The sequence below is a fragment of the Anser anser genome, assembly GCF_964211835.1.
Source record: "Anser anser genome assembly, chromosome: Z".
NCBI classification, from domain to species: domain Eukaryota; kingdom Metazoa; phylum Chordata; class Aves; order Anseriformes; family Anatidae; genus Anser; species Anser anser.
The window spans coordinates 8,402,464-8,429,253 of NC_139723.1; the positions used below are offsets into that span (position 1 = coordinate 8,402,464).

The window sequence follows — 26,790 nt, forward strand, 5'->3', positions numbered from 1 at the left end:
TGGAGAGTTTGTTCTTTCCATTAATATTAAACTGTCCATTTCCCAGCTGCAGGCTCATGAAAGGAGACTTCTTGGTGATTACCTAGTAATTCAAACCTTACAAACCCACCTCAGAACACACAAAGACAAGGTAAAAAAAAGATTTTTTTATTGCAGTTTCATGAAATCTGATCCACAGCAGAGCTTGAAGAATTCACTAAGCTTTTGAACACACATGCAGACTGGTATCAATTTCTTTTTTTATTTCTTCCTTGCCATATGAACAATATATATGAACAATATCACCTCTGTGTGTGTGTGTGTGTGTGTGTGTGTAAACATGAGTAGCTTTTATAAATGCAAATGCCAACGAATACAAGTAATAGTCTGGTTTCTATAAAAGGCTCTGTCTCGCAAAACAATCTGCTGCACAAAACCAAAACAAACCTCTAAAATGATTTTCATGTGTTAACGTTACAGAGCACAGTTGCCTTTTACCTGTTTACCTATTCAAGCTAGGAAGTGAGAAATATTCAGTCGAAGACGAACCAAAGGAGCACATTATCTTCACAATCCCTCTGTACTGTTATCACAGGAGGTATTTAGAGTCCAAGGGTTCCCCTCCTGAGCCAGACCATCCTCAGTGCTGTGACATTGCCTATACCCAGTTATAACTCTCCCTTACCCTTCCGTGCCTATAGAGAGACCAGAATGAATTGCTTATAATTTGGTTCCTCTGGTGTAATTGTGCCTGTAACACACAGCTGTAACAGGGACTGAATTTGCTGTTGTTCTGCATATCTCCCAATCACCCATGAAAAGCCCAAAATATCAACAAAGTAAATTCTGAAGTGCATATTACCTGGAACTCAGAAATGACAAAAAGTTTCACCTACTTTTGGTTCGATGAAAGACTGTGTGAAAAATAAACATTATCTGTCTGGATTCCATATACTATCAAGCACTTTAACTCAATTTTCCATGTTATTTTGATGGACTTTTGAGTAGGTTTTATGGACCGTATTCCCATAATATTCATTTATGAATCCGCTACCTCTTGAAAGGTGAAGAGAAACAAAACATACACAAGTACAAATGAATGAATAACACTCTAGTTTTATTTCTTACTTTAAACACCGCTATAGGCGAGCTGTTAAACTATCAGTCAGATCTGGTATAGCTTTGATTCGGTATGTGCTAATGCTTTCAGTCTTCACCACCACCCTCTCCCTGGGCCCCAGGTCCAAAACAGGGTGAAATTTTAGCAGTTTTCAGCATATCTACCGCTAACTCAATATGAAAACCTTGAATAGTTCATAAAAAGTAAAAGAAGCAAGTGCTCAAATGTTGGTGTGGAAAGCAAATGAATTAATAATACTCAGCTACCAGAGTCCACTTGCATGTTTTGTGCTTCTTAAAAAGACTGCGGACAACATTATCTCCTAAGATTTTGGGGATCCAGAGGAATCAGCTCCTTTGAATATTAAGCCCATAATACAGTCTGAAATAATTTCATCTTCACTGGGTCACACACACCAAAAAAAGCAGAAACATTCCTCAAAACTGCCATATGCTTGAATGTGCTGATGGGCATGGCTAATATGGGACACCACTGGGATGATATTGAATTCACCATTATGTGCCCAGTAAATACGTGGAGAGAAAACCATTTTATTCAAGTATGAGCATCTAATGTAAAGAGCTACCCAGAGAATAGAACATCACATGTATTTGTTTTATAAAACTGTGTAAAGGTTTGCCAAAGCTGTCACAGTGTGCTAGCTTTGGCCATTTATTTCCCTAGATCTCTACTGTGAGTGCTACTGCTTGCTTTGGAATATTTTTTTATGAACAGAGATTAATAAAAGTAAAAATCCGGTGTGTTCTGAAGAAGTTATTTGTCCTAGTCACGATTAATTGCTGGCTAAGGCCAAACTTTTTTTTTTTCCTGCTGATACACCTGCGCGACTCCAGGCTTAAAGTCCATGATACATAGCCTCATCGATTAAGGCTCACAAAATTGCATTTTGACTACTCCTAAAATGCAAAGAAACAAATGTGTTAAATAAGACCATTGAAGTCAACAGCAGTCTGCGTGTGTCAAACCAACTCAGTAATTATCAGCAACTCCACACTGGGCTCATCCTTTTCCTGTAACATACTGCTGAGTTTTGTGACCCTGAAAATAAAAGCAATTTTTATTTAATTTTACTTTTTCAGCATAGCACTAAATACTAAAAGTGGGAGCTGAGGCACTGTAGCAGTAAAGCCCTTACCCACAGATCCTTGCACCCGCATCATGCGGAGATAGATCTGCCCATACAGCGCTCTGTGTAGGACTGGGGTCTGAGTTAGCCTCACATCTATCTGATGAAGGACCTGTATCCCCCAGTTTTTGAGATGTTTTCTTCTAGTTTTTGGCACAGGCAGTGCATGAGCTCACATTCCTGATGTGATATATCACTGAACCACTGAAGGTGACTTTCAACAGTTCTTCAAAGTTAGCAACTGAGGCTACCCACCATTTTTTTCACAGACTGGGTTGTCTGGTAACATACAGTTTCAGTTAGATAGCTTAGAACAACCAGTTTCAGCCATGCCAACAACACAAATGAGGGTGATCCCACATGTTATGTGTGTTTATGCATATGTCACTCATGATTTTAACCCATTAACCAAATATCAACCAAATTCAGCAGCCAAAAAAGCAGCAGCTCAATTACTTTAGTGAAATATGTGGCTGGGGAGGGAGACCGTCTCTGAGCTTCTCTACCAGACAGGCAGTGCAAGTTAAGCCTTAGCCAGCACCAGAGAATGCATCTGAGAGTCTGTGTGTGAGAGAGCGAGCGAGAGATGCTGCAAAAAGCCCCTCCTATGGAAAAAACATCAGGGCTAGATCTGAAACCACATCAGAGGACCCAGTCATAAGAGCTAATATGGAGGAACACAGTACTCACAGATGTGTTTTCTTCTGCTGTGTGAACTAAGATGCAGACTGTACATCACAAGGCCCTTTACAGGTAATTTCTGACACTCCGAATTGCACTTGCACACAAACTGGAAGCTAATGAACTTACTTACACCTGTGAGCAACCATATAGTCATCACTGAGAGCAATAAACCAATGACAGTTTCATTCTTGCCAAGTTTTATTTCTAAACTGAACGCATTCAGATTCTACCTGGCCCTTCCTTGGGTGAACCATGTAGCAGAAAGCTGCAAGGAATCGTTGCTTCTCCTACAAAAGCATAAGCAAATTGTGGTTCTCTCCGGAAAAAAAAAAAAAAAAAAAAAGAAACAGCAAGGAGGAGGCAGGGCCGTAACTTAGGTTTCATGGGAGAATGAGAATGAGCAGGCAAGGACAGACTGTGTTAGAGGAGTAATTGTAGCAGGCTGCGAATTCTTCCAGCTGTTTTCAGCATACAGCAGTGCCTCTCCCTGTCCTGTAGCTCTGTGCTGCAAGATGCCCCCAGCTCCCTTCAGTGATCTGCTCGGCGTCTCCCAGGACAAGTGTCCTTTAACATAAAAGAATTCAGGCAACCCAGCACTGCAGAGCAGGATTAACTCTCTGTGGTTGTGGAGAACCCTTCCGGAGGAACTGCAGAAACACCTATAAAAGGTATCATGGCGTAAAAAAGAGAGCCCTTGCCAGCAGGAGACCTGGGTGACAAACAGGTTATTAATGAGCCCTTGCGAGACTTCTCTTTATAATGTTCTCCTTGCCACTGAGCTGTAATTACTTTTATTTCCTTTTATTCCCTCCCAATTGGAAGACAGGGACAAATAAAGCTTTTGTTTAACACTTCTGCACCATGCATTCCTGACATCTTCATTCTCTAATAAAGGTCTGGGGCTCACCTCACTCACCTGTGCAATTCTTACTCAACTGAATGGCACAAGAATGACAGACTGCAGAACGAAGTTCATAGTCAGAAACTCCACAGAAAGATAAGACATCCCACAGAAGGAGGAAGGATTCTTGTGAACGGCTTCAAAGCTGCCTTGGTCACATATCTGTTGAAAAAGACCAAACAAAAGCTTCTCTTTCCCATGATATCTTGTCCAAAAAATCTTTCCAGCTACACAGCAATAACTACATATAACTAGAATTAAGAGAAGGGAATCGCATTTACTGGCTTAATTTCCTGAATAGGCCTTTGTTAAGAGCTGTCTGAAAGCTGCCAGTTAGATTAATTGATGATTTTGAAAATCAACAGAATGGGCAGAACTGTACATTAATTGCATATATTAATTGCATACATTACTGCGAGTATATGAGGAAAATCCTGATTCTGTAATACAAGTTACATTGTTTAAGTGAGTCTTACACAGCCACAGGAGTAATGTTTCACTGCAGACATTCTTAATGTTAATCCATAATGTAACTAGCTGCAGTAAAAGGGAGGAAAAAAAATACACCAACAGTTTGTAGCTATCCTATATCTCAGACAGGGTGATATAACATAGCATATGTTTTAAAATGATAAAGACTTCCAAGAATAAGATGCAGCTTCCAGAAAAATATTCATACACGCCCAAACAAAAGCAAAATCTTGTAATAATTGAATAATTGCTGCTTTCTGTACCTAAGGAGTCCAAAAAAAATCCAGACCAAACCAGCCCTTTTCAGTGGCTTAGCTGGTCAACACTCTTATACACAAAGCCCAGTGCTCTTCCCTAAAACCTAAGAATTAATCAGCATTATGTAAGAGATTTTTATAACACTCTAAAAATACATTGCGAATTCCTTTCCAGTGTCGGACTGAGAAGCTTTAAAGTACAGCCACCCCTTCATCCCCCTTTTAAGCAAACACTGGATCTTCATTTTTGATATCAGAAACTTAAATTCGTCTCAGTATATGTGCCTCAAATCTCGTTAATTACAATATTGGCCTCATGAGATACAACTGCTGCTGCTAAGAGCAGTGTTTGTGCTCAAAACGATTTCAGCATGGGCACAGATACAGAGACACTGCATGTGCATAAATACTTTAAAAAGGGACTGATGGCACTTGGAACTTCATAGGACTATTTTGGGTGTTTTCATCTTAATGTACCTGTTCGCTGAGCGAACTCTTGTCCCCACAGGATAACATTTTGTTTGGGTGGTTCTGATAGATAATACACCACGATAGCATTCCCGCAAAGGCAGTTGTAACATTAGCCAGGCAGATCTACAGCAGAGTCCTCTGAATACCTTATTCCTTTTTGTGCTCTGTTTCTGATATTCATAATAAATAAGCACCAGTACTATTTCTGTATCTTCCGCTGAAGGATCTCTAAGCAAAATTACAAAGTCATCACCTGAATGTTAATGGTAGTCTGGGAACCATACCTGAAAAGAGAAGGAGCTTTAAAACTGTTAGGGGGAACAGACTCAGCCTGCTCTCTTCTGAGCGTCCACGGCTGCCCTCTCAAAGTTCACTCTGCTCTGCCTGGATTAGTCCCCCAGATCATAACTTGATCTACCCAAGGCATTTGCAGTTCTTCAGAACCAAATAAATCATAAGAATGCAAATAAATCGCACGAAAATGGGAACAAAGATTTTCAGCTGTGAAACTCTTGTCATGGAATGCATATCCAGGGGACACCGGAGCAATCTCACCTCATCCCATTTTTAGGAAACACCCCAACACAGTTCTTTTCCACAAAAAAAAACTTTTCCCCATACAAGAGTGACACGACACTGACACAGCCACCTCCTCAAAATAACCCCCTGCCCTTCAAACCACAAACAAATCAATCAAAACTATTGAGGCAAACCAGAAAAGAGATTTTGCAGAAAACAAATAAAAAGAAAAAAGAAGAAGACATGGAGGAGACTCCCTTGTCCAAGAATGACTTCACTGTTTTTACCAGTCTCATGTGAAATCTGTGCTGATACTATGGCTGATGGGGGGCAACATAAAGTCTCAAGCAGGAGATAGTCAAAGTATCTGACGGGATGATAGCAGCTGTTCCACAAGGGCAAGCAAATATTTAGATGAAAATTGTACTCCGGATTACGATCATCCCAAAGCAAAGTGTCACCTATCCTACGTGTGTTTGCCTGGGAGCATCCACGTTCCTGATTTTCTTCCCCTTCAACTCCTCTTATTTTTTGTATTTCACCCACAACCCAGGTCCTTCTTTGTTCTCTGTCCTGATTCTTTCTCTGCCTTTCTGTCTTTGTGCCATTTTCCGCTACCCGTATTCACACTGAATGCAATCGGTCACATGGCTAGCCTTCATGTGAACTCCATGGCACAAGGTATGTAAGTATTATTCGGTATGAATGAGGGCAAACTGCATCCCCTTCGTTCACTCTTCATTTACATGCCCTTCCCAGATTCCCCCTCCACGCTCCTTTCCCTCTTTTATCACCCAAATTCACTACGCATTGTCCTTGTGCTTTGTTTCCTTTTTCTGGTTTCCCCCATGGTCATTTACACCTCCTTCTTTTCCTGTTAGCCTCTTATCCTCCCTTCCCGCTCCCTTCTCGCTCATTTTCTCCTGTTGTTGCCCACTTCCTACTCCCACTTTTCTGCCCGTTGTTGGCAGATCTCTCTCTTTCTTCTCGTGACATGGAAGTAGGCAGCAGTGTGGAGGCCTGGGGCGGCTGCTGGCAGCTGGGGGCAGAGGAAACCCAATTTACGTCTTTCACGAGACCCACTTCAGCCACTCTGTCCCACTGGCCTGTTAGTACAATACACACCGTGGGGCAAAAGGCTAGGCCGGGCAAACAACTTAGGTATATAATGGTCTTTGTTGCGGCTCGCTTTAATCTGGTGAATTACTGCAGTGAGTTGCAAAAGCGCAAATCCCACCCAACCGGAGTCGATGATGGGGAATTGTGCATGTGCAGCCACGAGCGTGTAGGACTCTTCGGCTGCTCACTCCTTCCTGTCGTCTCCTCTGCTCTGTCACTAATTTGTTCCAGTCACTCATTAATACTCTCTTAATCGCCCCCCCCCCCAACAGTTTCACCTCACCGACTGTTTCCTTCACTCTCGCAGCTCAAAATCCAGAGGACTTTTTCTTTTTTTTTTTTTTTCCTTGCAGCTCTAACAATGATAAACAGATGCTGGTGGTCTTTGCCGTACGCAACTTCCCTCGTAAAATTTCGGGTGGCCTTTTGCCTGCAAACCCAAGGCAGGGGTGGGCACACATCCACAGCATGCTCCGACCAAGGGGCACGGGGGTCGAAGCCCTGAAAGCCCCCGTGGGCTGCACACGTGGGCAGGTTTATGAGACACGAACGAGCCCGGTATTTATCAGGGTCAGCGGGCAGCCAGATCCGCAGGGTTTGGGATTGCAGCTCAGCAGCCAGCGGTGGGGTCTGTGAGGAGAACTGCGAGTGCTGCGTGACCCCGTCGAGTGCTGGGAGCACGCGAGTGTTTGCAACGCACCTTTAAAAAAAATAAAAAATAAAAATGAAGAGAAAACACAACAACAGAAAGCTTTTCCTTGAATTTTTAGATGGCCGTTTTTTTTTTGTGTGTGTGATTTTTTTGTGTGTATGGTTTTCTTTCTGTGTGTGAGATTTTGTGCGTTTTTGAGTGTTTGCGTGGTGTTTTTTTTTGTGTGTTTCGGGGGGTTTTGGTGTTTTTTCTTTTTATCGGTGTTGTCCGGTTGCCCCCCCGGCTCCCTGCGGCACTTTGGAGGAACCGCTCCCTCACAGACCCCATCCCCACCCGGGGGGTCGCCGGCAGCCGCCCCCCCACCGTCCAGCCCTGTCGTGAGAGGGTCTGCCCGCCCCTTCGCCTCGCGCCCCCACCCCCCCGGGGCCGTGTGTGGGGGTGCCGGCAGGACGCTGGCTGCCCGCCCGCGTGTCCGTGTGGGGGCCAGGCGGCCCTGCCCTGCGTGGAGGCCGTGGGGGAGAAGGGCGAGCGCCCCATCCGCCCGCCGGCCGAATCCGCCCCGCATTTTGCGTCTCGCCCACCGCGCTCGGGCGGCAGCGGCGGCGGGCGGGCGGCGCGCGCCCGGAACAGCCGGTTGTTTAAAATCCTGCTCCAACCGTTTCTAATTCCCCCTTGCGCCGGGGAAGGGAGAGCGCGAGCGGGAGGGGGGGGGGGGAGAGGAGGAGGAGGAGGAGGAGGAGGAGGAGAAGGAGGGGCCGAGCTGCGGGGGGGGGGGAGGAGGGAGGAGGGAGCAGCCCCGTCCGGCTCCCCGCCTGCCCATTGGGGCGTGGGGGGTGCCGGTGGGCGTGTCCCCGCGGCGCCTCGTCCAATGGGCTGTGTGTGTGGCGGCGTCGCCATGGCGACGGGGCCGTTCCCGGGGAGGCCGTGATGGGTTGACAGGTGCGTGACAGTCGGCGCTCTCCGCAGGCAGCATGTACGGCAAAGGCAAGAGCAACAGCAGCGTCCCGTCCGACGGGCAGGCCCGGGAGAAGTGAGTGCGCGGCGGGAAGAGGGGGGCGGCGGGGAACGCCTGAGGGGAGCGGGGCAGCGGCCCCGCCGCGGCGCTGCGGGGGGGGGGGGGGGGGGGGACACACAAAGAGCCCCAGGGCGATGTGTGTGTGGGGAGGGGGGGGGGGGGGGTCCCGCAACTTTTCACCGCCTGGAGGATGAGGAGGGGAGCGGCGAGCTGGTGGCGGCCCCCCGGTGGGTTTTAGCCGCCGGCGCCGGGCGGGTTTTCCACAAAAGTTTGCGGCGCGGGGGTGCGGTGGGGCCGGCCGGGGGCTGCCCGAGCAACTGGTGTCCGCCGCGATGGGGCACGGCACGGCACGGCACGGCACGGCCGGGGGCACGGCGCCCACCTGCCCCACAGCACCCCGCTCCGGCGGGGTCCGCCCGGCTGCCCGGCGCTCCGGTGCTGAGGCAGAAACTTTGCAGCCTCCCCCTGAAACCCTCCCCTTACAACCTTCCCTGGAAGCCTCCCCACCTTCCCGCAGAACCCCACAACCTTCCCTTAAAACCTTCCCCCAAAATCTTACAACCTCCCCCTTCCCCCCCCCCCCCCCCCCCAGCCGTCCCCGCTGCTCGCACCCGCTCCGTCTCCCCCGCCGCCTTCCCGTGCGGTGCGAGGCCGCCCGATAGCTTTTTTTTTCCCCAGGCGAAGCCTGCCCAGCCGAGCAGTCGCCGAGCGGCGCCTGCCCTGCTCTAAGTAAAGTTGTGGGGGGCCGGCTAGGTGGTGCTGTTCGATCTCGGTTCTCCCGCTCGCGGCGGCCGGCGGCTGGAAACGCGGAGCGCTGCCGTGTGGGTGATCCTCCGCAGCGCAGCGAAGCGGGGTGTCTCCAAGTCGCGGGTGTACTGACAGATCGTAACTTCCTGGGAGCATCTGCCCGCTGGTAGGGGCGGTCGGGGGTTTAGGAACACCCTTTTCCTCTCCCGTCCCCCCCCCCGCCCCCAGCCTTCCTTTCCTTTGAGGGTAAAAAAAGATAAGCCTGAAGACTCGGCGTGTGGCTGAGGAATGCCGCTACACGGTGCGCGCTGCTGCAGATTGTTCTCGTGTGCCATCTTTCCAAGTCTCTTCTTAGGAGGTTCGGATTCCATCATGGCAATGTTCGTGCACTTCTTTTCGATTACATTTCTTTTTTTTTTTTTTTTTCCTCCGTACCGCATCGCTCTGTAGTCGTGCGATGCTTCCTCCAGGGTGATGCGCGAGTTCTTGCTCTGCTCAGAAAAGTTGCCATCGAATTAAAGTTGCCATCTGTAAAAATACAGCCCTGACTTCCGCGTGACATTATTCCTTTGAAAATCACAGACAAAACGTGTATGTTCGGCTCCTATATTAAGTAGCTCTTTAATCAGGAAGAACAGGATTGTAATTGTTTAATTAGAATTTTGAAAGTTTTTAGAAACAAATGTATAATTTAACTTTGTCATATCTGTTCGAGGTTTTAAGTACTTAAAACATGTTGCCACTAACAGATCTCCTAAACACACTTGAAATAATAGAGTAAATGTAATGTAAAAAAATAAATACTGCCTTGGGTTTGTTATGGCCTCGTTCTATGGGACGTGTTTGTTCCTCACGAGGATGTGTGACAGCGGCAGGAGTAGTGTGCGATAAGCCTACTGAGGAATGTTTTTCAGGTGTGCAAGACATGCGTATTTGCGTTCTGTTCTGTTTGTAATCCAGGCTGTGATATATTTTACGGACCGATTTGATGCCAAATGTGTTTGTAATGTGGCACCTCACTGTAAGCTGCCTTTAATATTTATGTCTTTCGAGGTTATGTAATTTCTATTAAATAAAGCAAACAAGTTTTGCAAGTCATTTATAATAGCCCTTGGCAAATGATCGGTTCCAAAGATGGCATTCATTTTATGGTCTGCCTCTCTGCCCCTCCTGCCTGACCTTTGGGGTAAATTACCTGTGTTACATAGCTTAACAACAAATGTGAAGTGTGGGCGGACAGGTTCCAGGAAAACCAACACCAGATTTTTGTACAGTGCGGCCAGGTAAAGCACTGAGGATGAACACACTGTACCTGCAAATGCCAAGAAGATGGAGAGAGAAGGATCACAAGTACTGTTACACCCCGTCCTCCCCTTCTGGAGCTGCCGCAGCATAACTCGTGTCTTGGCCCCCCATGCCACCCGGCAGAGAGGAAGGCTGTGTTTAGACAGCAACTCCTCCATGCAGGGCCTCCTACGCTGCGAGAGGAAGAAGACTAACATTTTTCTTATCAACCTCTTCGGTTATCGCTTCCTTATCTTCAGTATTCCTGAGAATCAGATTAATTCAGATTAGGAGATTGGTCCCACTGAGATCGAATGGCCGAACACTAAACTTTCAGTCTTGGGGAAAGAGGGATCAGACCACGTGAATTTGCATGTCCAGTTATGCACCCTTTCAAGAAGCAGTGCTTTTATAGGCATTTGTAAGTAGGGCCGTCTATCTATAAGTAACGTTTAAAGTTAGAAAATACCTGCAGAAAAATATCTTAAAAAAAAGGTGTATGGCATTAGGAAAATGAAATTCTGAAGGGATTAGCTCTTCTTTGTCATCTTCATATTCCAGTGGTCCTCTAAACTTACTTTTTTTCCCTAAAAAAAAAACTTATCTTGTTGGAGCTCAGCAGGCATGCAAGTTCTGTTTAAAAATTACCAGGAGGCTAGATGATTTCCTTTAAAATAAAAGGATGCATGATAACAACATGGAAGCAAGCGTTAGGGTCAGTCGCTGATTGCTGTTCAGCTTGGCATGGGAGAGAACCTTGGGGAAGAGAGAACTTGGTTGCTGCTGTTGTGGCATCCTTGCTCCGCTGTTGTGTGTGACCCCGCTTGCAAATGCCGTGCGAGTCTGATCGCAGCTGGTTGCACGAGGGAAGATCGTAATTTTCCTCTTTTCCACCTATCTTGCTGCTGTTCTGAAGGGAAAAGAAGGCGTCCCCTTCGTTGTTTCTCCCCCAGTCCATTTTGGTTGGCCAGGTGTGCATCTGATCTGATTCTTAATAAGGGTGGCATGGTTGTGTATCTCTTCCCGAGCAGGAGAGCAGGGTCAAAGTTACTCAGCTTGTGTCACTCTTTTGTTGGTGCCAGTGGGGTTCTCCATACGTCGAGGAAAACTGACTAATGTTTTCCTCATTTCATCTTGCCACTGCTTGGAAAAGCTCTGAGATTTTGTAGGGTTTTGGAGGATATGTGGATTTTGGGGCATAATTTTTGAAAAAAAAAGCAACATGGAAAGATGGCGTTGCATGAATTTACATGAGTAAGGTTATCTCTCCACTGTAATGTTTGTAAACTACATAAAAGGTAAGATACAGATTGCAATTAATTGGTATCCATGATAAATTTTCCGCCTGTCTCTGGGAAATGATGAGCTAGTTTTTCAAGTTTCAGGTGGTGAGAGATGCAGTTATCTTTCGCTCCTTTTTTTTCCCCTGGAAAACAAAATGGGTGGTTTAATCCCTCTTCTCTTACGAATTTTAGATTTGATGTTTGTTTACAGATTTAATCCACCAGGTTTATCTGATGAAATATATCACTGCTGCCTTTGACAATACAGAAGTTGCAGGCATACTGTTCTGGCAGTCTGCTTTGGAAGAATGTATTTTTTGATCAGGAAGAGCACGGAAGAGAAGGTTCTGGAAACAGTAACTATTTCTGAGTATTTATTGTTGATCACGGTGCTTCGGGTGCTCTTTTATACTGCATCGGTATCGTGGACAGCATATGAAGGGGTTCCAAGTGATGTATATGCTGCACTTCAGGCCCTCTCAGGATAATTGGTTTTGCACTGTAGACTTAACAGGTACTGGCAGATGGAAAGATAGCTGTGACGGACCGCAGAAATGTACTTTGGTGTAGCGGCGTGCCGAAATACCTACCCAACTTTTAAGCAGGGATATTTGTTGGCATCTAGTTTGGCATGTAAAAGTACCTGATTGGACTAGAACCAAGGGGAAAAAGATTCAGTTTCTGCGTTGCTTCCTCTACTCAATTGGTCTGCTCATAATTTTTTTTTTCTCCATTGCTTTTTCCCAGCTTTTTGTGAGGTGCCTGATTCCACCTTTCTGAGGCTCCATAACGCCATGCAAACTTCTGCTGATAAAGAGCGAGGGCTCCTGGAAGCTGCTCAGACCCACTGGGTGCAGCAAATGCACCCTGGGCTGCAGCGAGCATGGTTCGGGCTCGGCTCAGAGATAATTAAATCTTGCTGGAGGAGACAGTAATTAACAGAAACCAGTATTTATTAATAATTCATTTTGCTGAAATTATAGGCATGTGATAGCATCACAAGTATTAAAGTAGCCAAACAAGATTTTTATAACTTTGCCAAACTTTAACTGTTTGGGTGGAAAATTTATCGTGGCCTATATAAGCCTTGCTTCATTTGCTTCATTTTTGTGTGTGTGTAAAATTTCAGATGAAATGTCTTGGCAGATTTTGAATATTAGACAAAGAAAGAATACATTTTCCTACGTTTTAAAAGTTCTCACAACTTTTGCTGTGGAAAAGCAATAGGTACCCCTCTCCTCTGGAACACTTGAAATTTGGTTGAGAAAGGATGAGGGATTTCCTTCCAGGGAAGTGTCTTTTGCCGTTTGCATGACAAAGCACCTGAGTGTAGCCAGGATGCAAGCCTTTCAAAAAGATCGACTTGCATACGCTTGGGGCTTGCTACCATTAATCGGTAAACATTTTGTCTTCAGTGCAGGGGTGATGCACGGGTGCCATTCTCCTGGCTTTGGGGAGCCAGCCCCGAACATGTGGCGCCTGGGCGTCGGGTAGGTCCTGTCCCACCCGGAGGTGGCACCTGCGGTCCACAGGTCTCTGCGGTGGGACCTGGCTTCTCCTGTCCTCAGGGGAAAACCTGTGCCCAGCTGCCCAGGGCTAGGAAGGGGACAAGGGACGCTGGCCAGAACGGTGGAAAATGGCATTCATGTGGAGGGCTGGAGTCACCATGCTGGGGAGAACTTGGTGGCAGCGTGGAGCGTGCCTGGGGGAGATGGAGGTGGGCTGAGGAGAGGTACGGGGGGAAACAGGGGCCCTGGGGGTGGGGGGAAATGGAAATATGGAAAATATGGTTGTATATTAACCATAGTTCTTACTTTGTCCTCATTTGCACGCTCGCTGATTTACTGATTTTCCTCTGGAAGAACTCTGCTTTTTGTTGTGCAAAATAGAGCATTGTTTTCGTAATGAGTAGCTATTTGATCATTTGCTGTTTTGTTGTCATTCAGTATCTGCCTTATGGCTTCGCTTGCCGTTTCATCATGCTGCTGTTCCTGGAGGAGGAATCTGTTGCTGCTTTGGTGCACAGCACCAAGGCATCTTGAGTTCCACAAACCTACGAAGGTATGTGTTGAGCTGGTATTAGCAATGGCAGTAAGATGGAGAAAGGTGAAAAGTAAAGATAGTCAATGATTATTGGGTGCTCAATTTGTGACGTGTAGCCTCATGTCACATAGCCTCTGGGTATCCAGAAAATGAGTAACAGAAGACAATTCACGGTCTTGTGCAAAGTTAATTTTAAATGCTTGTCCTGCGATATCCAGCCATCCTGTGGCCCACCCATGCGCAGGATATATGTCAGACATGGAGTGTAATGTCACTTCCAGTCTCCTGAAGCAAGATCCTCCAGCAAGGGAGACTGGTCCTCCTGAAGCAACCTGAGATTGTAGCATGTCCTAGAGCCTGCCATCTGCTTGAGACTGAAGATGTGAGTCTGAAAATAAGTGATCATATGATTCAGGATGGCATTGCAGTTGGGTAGAGCACTTAAAGGTGGTCCTTCCATGAACCTGCCAGGTGCAGAAAAGGGCAGAGCCCTGTGAGACGTACAGCTAGGTGGTAGGTCTTCTCCATGAACATCTCCTACTTGCAGCTTGAGGGTATCTCAATGATGGTGCTCGCAGTTAAGGCCAGTTGGCTCCTGCTCTGCTGGTGTGTAAAAGGGCCAGAAAGGAGCGCTGCCCAGGCTGGGTCAGAGCTGAAGCTCCTGTGCTGGCCCCAGCCTGGCGGAGGCATGGACCTCTACGTTCAAGTTGTGTACGGGTATGTAAATGGTCAGGGAGTAGCTGCTCTTTCAACTGCTAAGAGAGGATCTTCCTCAGATAACAGCAGACATTTTAATTCAGGAGTCTTGATGACCTCCACACTTCTCTAGGCTTTAAGATGTTTCTCCCTCCCAGTCCCAGGAAGGTAACAGGTGGTGAGAACACAAAATGTGCCTTTCTAGGAAGTTAAAAGGACGCAGTGATTAAGACCATAACATCCTATTTTTTTTCTTTCCCACTTCTGTCAAATTCTTTGTTTTTGAGGGAAAATAAAGTGAGAATTTTTGCGGTGGGTCATTTTTTTTTTCTTCTCCAAACCTTCTGTTATTCCTGCCAGTGGAATCTTTTTGGCTATTCTCCATCTTACTAGTATAGTGTCTATATCTGAGCACAAAACTGAGTAGAAGGAAATAATTACCTCTCCTTTAATACAATACATACTGCTTGCCTTTTATATATAAAACATTGTTGCTAATACTCCCTAGAATGCTTGCCTGTTTTTTTTTTTCTTTTATAAATAATCCATTTTGCAGCCCACATACCCTCCAGGTTCTTTTTGTAATACTGCTACCCAGCCAATTATTCCCTATTTCATATTTGTGCATTTGATTTCTTACTCCTGTGCATAGTACTTTACATTTGTCTGTATTAAATTCTCTCTTACTAACTTTCCTTACCCTGTTTGTGTCCCCGTAAGGGCTACTGATCTTTCCCAATTTACCATCTACACTTTTGTGTTTCTACGTACAACTCATTAATGAAAGTCTCTTAATGGAATTGGTTTAGGACAACAAGAGTTTTCTTGAAATATCCTCTCATTTTAGAAGCATACTGATAATGACTCATTATTATTATTTATTTCAAGCAGCTGTAGGCCGTTTTTTCATTTCATGAAGGCCGTTTCCTTTGCTTATGTAAATGTCATGGTAAGACATGAGGATCAAAACTCCTATATCTTAACTTTTGATGAGCTATCCACTTGTCCCTTCCTACCTGCTCTGCAGTCACTCTTTCGAATAACCCCAATTGAGCCTGCAGGTTCTTTCCATGGACCGATGATGTTGTCTCTTTCTTGTCATTGTATTTGAAAGATGTTTATAAATTTGCTTCAGGAATTGACTTCTGTAAATTTCTTAATAGAAAGGCTGATGTCTGCCTTAACTTTCCTCTTTTTTTTTCTATTTTTTTATACATTTATGGCGTTTTGAAATTTTTCTGTTTTGTGGGTGTTTTTTCCTCTTCTTTCACCCCAAATGCCAGACTAATATAGAATGTACAAACCGGCCAAAATCCTGCCTTGTGCTCGTCATGGGAGTGCTCTTACAGTGGGACAGTGAGGTTGGGCAGCTCGATTCTGTGCACCTGCATCTTGCTTTCTTGTTTGTATGGTGGCAGAGCTTCATCCCACACTGTGGCAGTTTAAAGTGGGGTTCTGGAATATCAGAGGTGTGAGTTTGAGTTTAATCTCAAAATCTCTCTTAATCTTGAGTTCAGATCCTCTTTTGTTTATTTTTCTCGGGAAGTGCTCTAGCATCTAGACAATCATGTAACAAGTGTGACAAGAGTCTCGTTGCCACTCCAGCAGGGGCATTTTGAGACGTGTGCCTTTGGAGCCCTGTTCCCGTGGATGCATTTTGTCAGCGCTTGGGACACACGTGCTAGGTGAGGCCACTTGGGGCACGTTTTTCTCAAGCTCTGGGTTCCCCAGTTCAGGCAGGAAAATGGTGCAAGCTCTGGAAAACACAGAACAACAGGTGCTATCTCACGGGAAAGGAAGAAGAGCTTGATGCGTGCTGTTCGGCTAATCTTGGAGGCACACGTAGCTCAGGTGGTGACAGCACTCTCCTAACATAGTGCTGCGCCTCATCCCGGTACCCAGCTACCTCCAGATCCGAACCTGCATGTTGCTTTGACATCCACATCTCGTTTGTAGGAAAAACAGCTTTGTTTGTGACAAAGAGACAAAAATGCGAATGAATAGAACTTTTCTTGCCCATTTGTTATCAATCTCAATATAGATCTCTCTCTATATATCTATTTCAAAGAATTTACAGCCTTTCTTATGGCAGTTGTACTGCAGTTTCTTGTTTTTTAAGTTGGACACACCTATGAAAGAGCAGTGACTGGGTGGATTTCCTTCTTTTAAGTGCACCATGAATGTGCCGTTTTTCCCACCTTGTTTCCTGTACAAATATCAATTAGTAAAATACCAATTTGTAGAAATCTAGATGTTGGAAATCAAACTTCGCATGGCAAGGTAGGATTTTTTGGTTGTGGTTGTGGTCTGTGAGGGTTGTGCTGCACTTCAGTGCCTCCTAGTGTAGACCTCAGAGGATTTTTGATCCCATCACTGTTAGGGTTTACTGCTTTTGGATGTGCGCTTCAGTGCGAGGCTCAATTGTCCAGGCGGGCATTTAACTTGAAGCTGGCTGTGCTGCAGTCAAGTACTTCTTGCTAAATTTGTATGGGTCTGGTTGAAACCAACCCTGCACGTTAAACCCAAACTCTTGGTTGGACTGATCAAGCCAAAAGTTCAAGTGAGAGTGGTGGTTTGCTGCTTGGGCTTTGTTATTCTGTTTCTTTACAACCTCTCATTGCTAAAGAAATGACTGTCTTTGAAAAACAGAAAGAATTTCAGTCGGGAGGAGAGAGAATTTCAAGAAATTAATGTAATGGGAAGGAAGTGCTGATGACAGTATCCCATGTTTTATATTCACTTCCATTTTATTTACAATGTCTCCGACTTTTGGAAGTGATTTCACCTTAACAGAAAAAAAAAAAAAGCATTCCTGTAAGTTTTCTTGAAAGAAGCCAGTGTGCATAGAGGTAGTTCTTGCCAGTATATGTAAATCCCACAGCTGTGCATGTAGTATTTTTTTCATATTGATACTGAAAATGTCTTGTTATTAGCAGATGCACTTTTACATTCATCTAATGAGACTGGAAAATAAATAATTTTCCATTGTTGGGATTAAGTTTTTCTGTTGGTGGTTAGAAGAAGATAAGTATTTTCTGTACTGTTTGTTTTCTATGATAATCAACTTAATGTTACTAAAAGTGGCAATGTTAGTCTTGGAGGTAGTTTTTATTGGTTAAAAGAAGTTACAGTAAAATCAGTGGCAAGCTGATCTAGCCTGTGATGTGGTGTTGGCATACCGTGGCCTGTCATTGGGAAGTTCTGTGCTTGCTGAAGAAAATATTCAAGTGCAGAAATGGAACTATAATTCCTTAATAAATATGTTGTTCTTGACAGTCTCAGGACAAAATGGATCATGTGGCTGACAGGCTGTATGATTGTGTCATAAATATTCAGAGATTTATGAGGCTGAAAGTAAGGATTCCATCCGATGCTCATGCTACAAAAGTTGCGGTGCTTTATCAAAAACTTGTAATTACAACAGTGAGATTTGATAAAATGAATAGCCCTTTGCCTTCTTCGCGCTAAGTGCTTTATTTACAGCTCCTCTCCCCCAGCTGCCAAAGAGCAGGGGGCCGGTCCTGGATGGCCCTGACTGCTCCTGCTTAGGAGAAACTTTGAACTGAGGTGGTGGTGGGGAGTTGGCAAAAGCCATTTGTAAGGTAGGGAGTGTGGATGAGTTAATGAAATTTCATCAGGTGTATCAGGAATAACGAAGCTCCCCGCTGACTCTGAAACTGTGTGAGAAGTGAAGGTTATGGCTCTCATTGACAGCCTCTTGAACTCTTCGTCTCCTTTACTTGCTTTTTATTAAAACCCTCCTGAATCAGTGTATATTGTTTAATCTGCCTTGAAATGTGAATTATAAGTCAAGGCCTCTGAGTAATATAGTGAGAAGTTGTCTGAATTTATTGCACTTTCTGTAAGCACTTCCTACAGCTCAGTAACCTGCTGCTCAGCTGCCGGTGCCTACTGCAGCCCTGGCCTCGCAAGGGACTGCTCCGTTCTGCTCTGCTCCGTCCTGCGGATCAGAAACTTCTGCGGTGATCAAATATTTATAGAGCACTGTGCGTGGAGAGGATGTTGTACAAACTTAAAGGCGTATTTCCTGTCCTGAGGAATTAAGTTTGTTTTTGCTGCGTCTCGTATGCGTGTTGTAAAATAGTGTAAAATGGAAGTTGGTTTTCTGAATCGGAGCAGGAAAAGTATGCGATCAACAAATAAACAGTTACTGCTTGTGCACAGGACAGTATGTAAGAAAACACAAAACTCGGAGAGATTAAGGAAGGCTTCAGATTGGAAGATGAAAAACGGTTTGAGAAATATGAAAATATGCCTCTAGTAACAGTAATGTGCTTGACAAGCAGATCTGAAAGGTACAGCACGTTCGTGTTTTTGACTTCTGTTGCAGCTACTGAGGTTCCCTGTCACTTTTAATTTTACTATCTGTACATCTAATTCTTTATAGAAGAGATGTTTATTCTGATGAAACTAATACCTGTACAAATGTGTAACTGCAAACCTAGTTATACATACTTTGAATTCTTTTTAGAAATAAGGTGACAATATAATGCAGCAAAACCAGAAAGAAACTCTGTAAGGCTATGTAGATGCGTGAGTTAGATAATTTGCCTAACTACGGTTGGGGAACCTATAAAACATGAATGAAAGAAACAGATCCTGTTTTCTTTGGACATCTTACATAGATAATAAAAATCAGACTGGAATATTGAATGTGTATATGTTCCTATGCTAGTCATTCAGAAGGGTATGGTTTTTTTTCTTACTATTATTCTTTTCCAATATTCCCCAAGCAGTCCTCTAAGTCTGTAGCTAATTATTTAAAATCAGGAGAAATAAGAGTTTTGAGCTGCCTGGTGTCAGTCTCCAATTCTGTGTGCGGTTACTCATTTGTAAAAAAAAATCATAAAAGATGGGAAAAGGTTTTGTTTTCATAAAGCCATAATAATTTTTCCCTTACAAAAATACAGATCTGGACTGAATAGTATTGCATTCATTACTACCTAGTAGAGGTCCTGTAAAATACTTTAGAAAGTTGGAAAAGGACTCTACGGTTTTGCTATTTAGGCTGCTAGTGAAACAAATGCGTTTGAAAACCTACAACAGTGCACGCAGCAGATTTTCAGCATACCTATTCCCTGTTCTAGCCTCTTACACAAGCACTTGCTGAAAACTGCAGACTGTGTCAGTGACAGAGGTTGCGTGATGGGAGGTTTAGATTGGACATTGGGAAGAAGTTCTTCATGCAGAGGGTGGTGGAGTCCCCGTCCCCGAAGGCATTCAAGAGATGGGTGGATGCGGCACTGAGGGACATGGTTCAGTGATGGGACTCGGTAGGTTGTGTTGGTGGCTGGACTTGGTGATCTTGAAGGTCTTTTCCAGCCTAGGTGGTTCTGTGACTATCGCTTTATGCAATGGTTAGACACGTTTCTCCCTCTGTCGTACCATCTCAATCCCTAGTAACCTGGTCAATCAAAATACACATTATCCAAAGCTAAAAGTCTGTTTTTCATACCTTGTTGGAACATTGAGCTGCTGCATATGTAGTTCTGGGTCACAGTTACTCAACAGTGAAGGAGGCACACCTCTAGGAGCCTTCATTTTCGCTTCCAAAGCACCTGAGATACTCAGTTCCCGTAACCGGGTGTCCTCTGGTATAGCCACAGGTCCTGAAGGAAACTGGGATTCTTTATGCACGCACGGAAACTGCACTCGCTCTCACCTCGCAGTGTGAGTTCTGTTGTGTTACTTTTTGACTGTGATGGATGCACCATTGTGGCCTGGACACGTTCCTGTCGTGAATAGAAGGTAGTGTGGGCAAAGCAAAAGAGAACGTACGGCAAAATGAACTCTCTGTGAATGCAATTGTGGGGATGAAAAATGCAGCTGAGAGGAAACACTGAAAACTTATGAAAGTGTTTTGGTATTAGTTTCTGTTTAATTTCTCTTTTACACACTGTATGGATTCAATACGTAATGTGTAATTAAAGAGGGGGCTCTCTGGTATAGCTCATTGTGGAGAAGAATTTTGATTCTGAAAAGAGTTTTGTTACATATTTAGGTGAACCCAGTCTTCTGTTCAGCAGAAGCAATTGTAATTCTCACTAATTCAGGATACAAGTGGAAGAACAAGGAAAGTGAAGGCAAACCTAACCTGTAACGGGGTCATGTGTGTTTCACGTTATCTAACACCTTATTTTGAAGTATTCCAAAAGTGCTGGAAATGTCATCAAGACGCTAAGTTCAAGACACCAATGATAGAATTTGGCAAAGTAGATCCCATGTATTCTATAGCATCAAAATGGAAATGTTGTCATATTTATTTTGCCTTTGTGATTCCTTAATTGGCTTCAGCTGAACTTGTAATGAGTTCTGTGACCGTTCCTTCTTAGCATGGCTGTGACAGTCCTGGAATTTCCCTTTTTCCAGTACAACAGTGTATTTAAAGAATTAACATGAATGGAGAAGGATTACTGTTGCATTCTCACAGTTGGAAGTTGGGTGTACTAATTTTCCATTTCAGTGGGCGTGTGCGTGCATACATGTAAGCGTGTGGATATGCTCAGACTTGGAGGACAAGGTTCATACCTTCTTTGTCCTCAGAACAGGCAACTGCACGTAATGTGCATGCATGCAATCACAGAAACAGGTTGATGTAATTAAAAAATAAAAGCAAACGTGTTCTGATTCAAATACAGAATGGAATTACAAGAGACATTGGCAGAGCTCATAGGCTAACTGCACTCTTGAGCCACGTCCTAGCTCATTCAGTTGCACCCTTGTTCTCTTGTCATGTCTCTTGGTATGGAACCATGAAATCTACTATTCCTACCTACGGCCTGGCTATGGTCTGCTGCGTAAAACCTGCAATTACCTCACCAAGGCTGCCTTTATGTTCATCTCCTGTGATTTAGTTCTCTTTAGGAGCAATGACTGGAGTAGCCAACAACCAGACTTGTTAAAGCGTATGTTCAGAGCTAAAGCAATTTGAAAGAAAGTGACTGAAAATAACAAAAGATGTTTGTGTATGTAATTTTTTTCTGCCTAGGAACGTACAGGTCCCCTGATGTTTATCAGGTAAAACAAGCTTCTGATTCCTCCAAAAAGCCTCTCTCAGTATGTTACCCTGGATAGCTGCTGGCAATTGACACGAGCTTATCCAAAAAAGGTAGATTTTTTCTTCCCTTTTGGCAGTCCAAGTGACCTGAAGAAGCTTTTGTGCCCCAAAGATTTCTCTTTTTTTTTTTCTTTTTATTTTTTTCTTCCTTATTTTTTTTCCCCAGCTCTGTGGACTTGCTCTGGAGAATGGTACTACTTACCTGCTTGGCCTTGCAGCATCCTTAAAACATCAAGCCTCAAACAGTTGTTTATGTAAGGCTTTTATAAAGTATAATGTGCACAGTAGCTTTGTCATGTAAGTAGAGAGCTTAGGCTTTGGGAGAGGGGAGCTTAATGTAGAGAACTGGGTTATGAGAACAGGATGAAACCTCTGCTCTTAAGGAAGCAGCAGCTACCTGGGTTAATCAGGAGCATTTGAAGAGGACAGGCCAGATGTTCCATGTTTTGGGGTAATATAAAAAACACCTGAAGTATCTATGCTCTGTAGTCCTGCAGCTGTAAGATGGAAGTGTAGTGGGGTCTGCCTTGAGGTGTGTGATCTGCTTGGCTCCTTGGGTGCTCCCAGGGCCAGGCCGCCCATTTCGTCTTCATTCCATCTGCTCTTCAGCTTGGGGAACTTTTGAGCACTTGTCCTGCTTGCTTTTCCATCCAGTATGTAGGAGACAGAAATTGGGTCTATAGAGTGGTAGAAAAGATAGGAACATTTGGTGATGTGAGTCAGCCCTTAAGTTACGCTGTGGCATTCTGCTCATGTAGATGTTGAAGTGTCCTTGCATAGTAGTCTGTTGTTTTTTTATCTTTAACGTCAAAGGTTCAGGTTCCATAAACTGTAATTTTCCAACCCACGGATGATCTACCTCTTAATATTCTGTATTTGTTATTTAAAGTCCAGGAATGTCACTGCCTGAAGTGGTTGGAATATGAGTATCTTCTAGTGGCATAACTATCTTTCTCTCTCTCTTTTTTAACATTGCACAGCTTGTAAAATTAAGTAAGTTTCAGCTATTTTTTGGGCATTTGCGTAAGTAATGTTCAGCTGCAGTATCTGCTACCGGTGAGAAGGCTTATACAGGTGTTTGGTTTCTTTTCCGAACTGTCCAGTGTTTCAGTTGTGTGAAGATGTAAGTGTACAGAAGTGTCCTGCACTTCTGTGGGATGCTGCATGGAAGAAGATGCGTGAGATGGTCCCAAAAAAACCAAATCCGTTCCAGTTTCTCTAATGTGGCATGACCCAATATGATACACAAGTTTCTATTATGATAGCAAAATGTTAAGACTGTCTGGGGTATGCTTTATGAAGGTAGTTTCTCTTTATGCATTTTCTCCATTGTTTTAAGGATTTTCCATCCAAAATGAAGTAATGCAGTAACTTTGAATCTTAGGTGGTGTTCTGGTTTAATTGTCCTAAACCATCATGGCTGCTGTGTTTATCTTGCGGTTGATGTGAGTCCACTCTGCTGGCCTTCCTTATTCTTCTGAGTGTAGAAAGCTGTTAAATATAGGTGGATTCCTTGTTTTTCAATACCCTGCTTGCTCACAGAAAATGAAGCAAACTGAAAACGATGCCTTCTGTGTACCTGCTGATCTAATTGTGGATTTGCTCATTTGAGAACATCACCTTAAGTTTGGTAAACAGGTAAGAAGTAAAGGACTTAATCCAGGTCTGGAAATCATGTTGGGTAGGAGGTTGATTTTGGATTAGGACCGGTGGAAGGAAATGCCCCCAGCTCGCCACGTGCTAGAGGAGCATCCACCTGAGCAGAAAGGTTCTCCTGGCAGCCGGCTCCAGGAGCGGTGAATTGCCCAGCTTTGCCATTCACCTTCCACATGCCACGGGGCAGGAGCATCACACCATGCAGGAGGTATTGCAAAGCTGTTGTAGAAACCGCTGCAGGTCTATGCCACGGGCAGGAGCCGTGCGTTCGGGTGGTGCGGGCAGCGGGCAGATGTCTTTCTCCTGCCATCAGGACGCCCTGGTTGGGTTTGCATCCCCGTTCCCCCGCCCCACCCCGCACACCAGTGTGCACGGCACGTTGATAGGGGTGAGTCACCTCTTTTATTATGTTTTGAATACTTTCCTCCCAAACGTAGCTCATTTTCTGCAGGGAAGGGAAAGAATTTCTGCTGTCCTGGTTCCTTATTTTTATCAGCTAACAACTTCCAGCTGAGAGAGTTCTTGATATTTTTAGCCTGGGATATTTAGCTAGTTGAGCTTCTTTACATGTTTTCTGCCTGATATATATTAACTGGGGGGGAGAAAATGGCTCGTGTTGGTTAATATATTCATGAGCATGCTTGCCAAATTGACTGTATTTACTCTCAGGAATCTGAACACTTCAAAATTTCGGGGGAAGTTTGAGTCCCAGTCTAAACTATTTGAATTAGCCTCGTTACTCCATTCTGAGACTGATGTTCCTGTAGCTATGCTCTCAATGAATGTTACTCTTCGTTTTAAGAGGTTATGTTTAGTATTAAAAATGTATATAATCGTTCAGCTTAAAAACACCCAGAAGTAAATAAACTAAAAAGAGCAGACAATCATAGAATGGGAATCCACGTTATGAAATATAAATTCTTTAATGTTCTCTTTGTTCCTGTTTTTTTCTAAGGCTCTTTTGAGCAGCAGAATCCTCTGTCTTACTACTCAGCTTACAGTTTTATTGATTGCCTGGCTTACAGTCTGATCTACTTCTTTAATATTCCAAATATTGAACCTGCTGGCACATCTTGTATGCGCAGCATTTCCGAGTTTCTGAATAAACTTACCCTTCCATGAAATTTGTATGAACATTACTTTGAAAGAAAATACTAAAAATACTTGATACTGACCTTATGCATTTAATGAGTGCCTTAGTCTGTTTACTGTAACATTATCAATGTTCCCATCATCAAGACTTTTCTCTTGTCATAACAAAGTTTCAGGTTAGAGATGAAAAGCTATCTTGTTGCTTTGGTAGGGCTGGTGTTGTGCATCATAAAGAACAATGTATTTGAATAGTAATCCTGTTTAGATCACTGGACAAATATCTTTCGGCAATTGAGTCCTCCAGGTTTCTTTGAGAATATATTATTAAACTTATTGGTTAAGCGTATATTTGTCGCAGTGAAATGTAGTGATTCCAGTAAGTGTTCATGAGGTGTCTCTGTAAGACTGCAGGGGGTTGGAGGGGCAGGTGGCAGAAATTATGCTCAGTTTAAAAAGAGGATTAAGCAGCGTTTGCTTTTGGATATAAATTGTCCATTCTACCTTCTCCCATTATACTACCATATATAAATAAAACAGCTTAGAGATTTTATATTGCTCTGCTTGCATCTACGTTGCTGTCTGATGCAGTTCTGCAGAGTGAGGAGGTGACTTTGTGCCATCTATGCAGAATCTTTGTCTTCAGTCCTCTGGTTGCCAGTCTGCACCGTGGCATAAGTTAGAGCTGCCTGAAGGCTGCCAAAAACCACCAGGATATATCCTATTAATTGGGACCAGCTGGATACAAGTATGTATTGGCAAGTCTACAGCAGCTCCACACAACCCGTTACAGCAGCTCTTCATCACCCAACTTACTCCTTTAGGGAGCTTGAACCTTCCAGTAGTCATTTGCAAATCTGAATTCCTGAATTTGAAATCTATAGTAGTAGTGTGTTCTTATTCGGTTTTGGTTTTGACTTTGTTTTGTTCTTTTTTTTTTTTTTTTTAATTTGTTTAATCCTAACTTCCCAGCTCTTTCCTGAGGTTGGGTAGTCACTCGTCCCTACATAGACATAAGTGTTCATTTAGCTTCGAGGATCCAATTTTAATACATGTGCCCCAGTTTTCTCAAAGCACTTAGAAAAAATGTTTGTGTGTGTACTTCTTAAGCACCAGGGAGAATTTTTGTTGATAATTGTAACCTTCTTGGAAACTTGCCATTCTACTGCTGTAAGCCATGAGGCCTTTTAAAGACAGCATTTCCACGTTTTACTGGTAGATATCAACTGCTTTTTGTGCCTTTTTGTAGAGAGAGTCTCTATTCTGCTTTCAAAAAGTAATTTTAGGTAAGCTGTTGTTGTTTTGTATTGCCAGTCTGTGTGCACTGAGGTGACTGATACTGCTCAGAAGCTGTAGAGTAAGCACACTGCAATCTTTTAAGTATGTTGTCTGTTCTGTGCTGGGACTTCTCACCTGGACTGCCAGATTAACTAAATACCGATATTGAGCTTCTTAACGCTTACAGTGAGAACAATGCAATTGTTACTTTTCGTTACTTTTAATTGTTTTGCAACAGGTTAATAAGATTACACTGTTGGCATCTTGGTTGACAGTTCCTTGAATTTTTTCTTTGCATATCCAATCCTAATAAATTGTTTTAATTATTTTGCTGACTGAGCTTCCTGTGTGATTTGTTTTCAATTACCTTGTGAGTTGCAGTGACCCTAAATGAACTCAGTTGCTGGCTCCTTATTTTTGCCATTTGTACAAATGTTCTTTCTATTGGGCCTTCTTCAACGAGAGAAGCAATTCAGTAAGGTATTTGGAGCAAAGGAAGATCTTAGAGAGAGGCTGCAATGAGCAACTTCAACTCAGTGTGCAGAAAGGATGTAAGTTACATATACTTGCTTCGAGCGTATATTTGAAATCTGCTATTCCAGTAATGACCAGGCCAAATCTTGCTTTGCTTATGAGATCTGACAAGATCACGGTCCGTGTGATTTCATTTGTTGTATTCATGGAAGCCCTGGGGAGTGAAATAACTAGAGCAGGAATGAAGCTGTGCTTTCCTGCACAGCAGAGCACTATAGCAACTTGGCCACGAGGAAAAGCAGCAGAGATTTTTTGTGCGTGTGTGCACGCACATATCTTTGTGTGTTCATATGAAATGCACAGAAACATACAAACATTATTGTAACCCATTAGCCCATGTTGAATAAATGGAGATAAGCGTCCATTCAGGAATCAGGCAGGTAGAACTGAACTGAGCTCTGGAGAATTAGAGTGGGGGGTGAGCATTGTTGCCAAGTGTCTCCTCTTAATCCCCAGTTTCAGTTTACAGGGCTTGAAATTCAGTCCTTCTGTTGTAAAGTTAGCACCTACACACAGGAGAGTTTCTTTGCATTGTTCACCTTGAATGAAATGTAAAAAGCACTTTAGAAGGGATAATCTTCCTTTCTTATCTGCAAATGTGAGAGAATGCTTGTGAAAGAGAAAAGCAATAGCTTAAAGAGCTGCCAGTTGGCTTTGAAAAGTTGTTTTTAGAAATAACACAAATACTTGGAATAGGAGCATTTAGGGAACCTGTTACTCAGTGTAGGGTGGTGTACTGAATGCCTGAATTCGAGATTGAAATCATG

At 43.8% G+C, this 26,790-nt stretch overlaps 1 protein-coding gene and 1 long non-coding RNA gene across 6 annotated transcripts in view; one reads left to right on the forward strand and one right to left on the reverse strand.

Moving 5' to 3' along the window:
• Nucleotides 1-1,080: 1,080 nt before the first annotated feature.
• LOC310889581 lies at nucleotides 1,081-8,019 on the reverse strand. Its single transcript, XR_014576628.1, has 2 exons — nucleotides 3,847-8,019; nucleotides 1,081-3,589 (listed from the first exon to the last, which is right to left on the reverse strand). It is a non-coding gene; the product is annotated as an uncharacterized lncRNA (long non-coding RNA).
• Nucleotides 8,020-8,137: 118 nt separating this feature from the next.
• The window catches only part of SSBP2 (single stranded DNA binding protein 2), a 194,320-nt gene continuing 175,667 nt past the window's right edge, over nucleotides 8,138-26,790 (forward strand). For 2 of the 5 annotated variants that reach the window (XM_083817198.1, XM_083817196.1), the window contains exon 1: nucleotides 8,138-8,350. In XM_083817198.1, the coding sequence (XP_083673324.1) occupies nucleotides 8,292-8,350 (59 nt within the window). In that variant the 5' untranslated portion in view covers nucleotides 8,138-8,291. Of the gene's footprint in view, nucleotides 8,351-13,645; nucleotides 13,711-26,790 lie in introns of those variants that run through there. The other 3 variants (XM_083817194.1, XM_083817200.1, XM_083817199.1) reach the window with 3 other exon arrangements.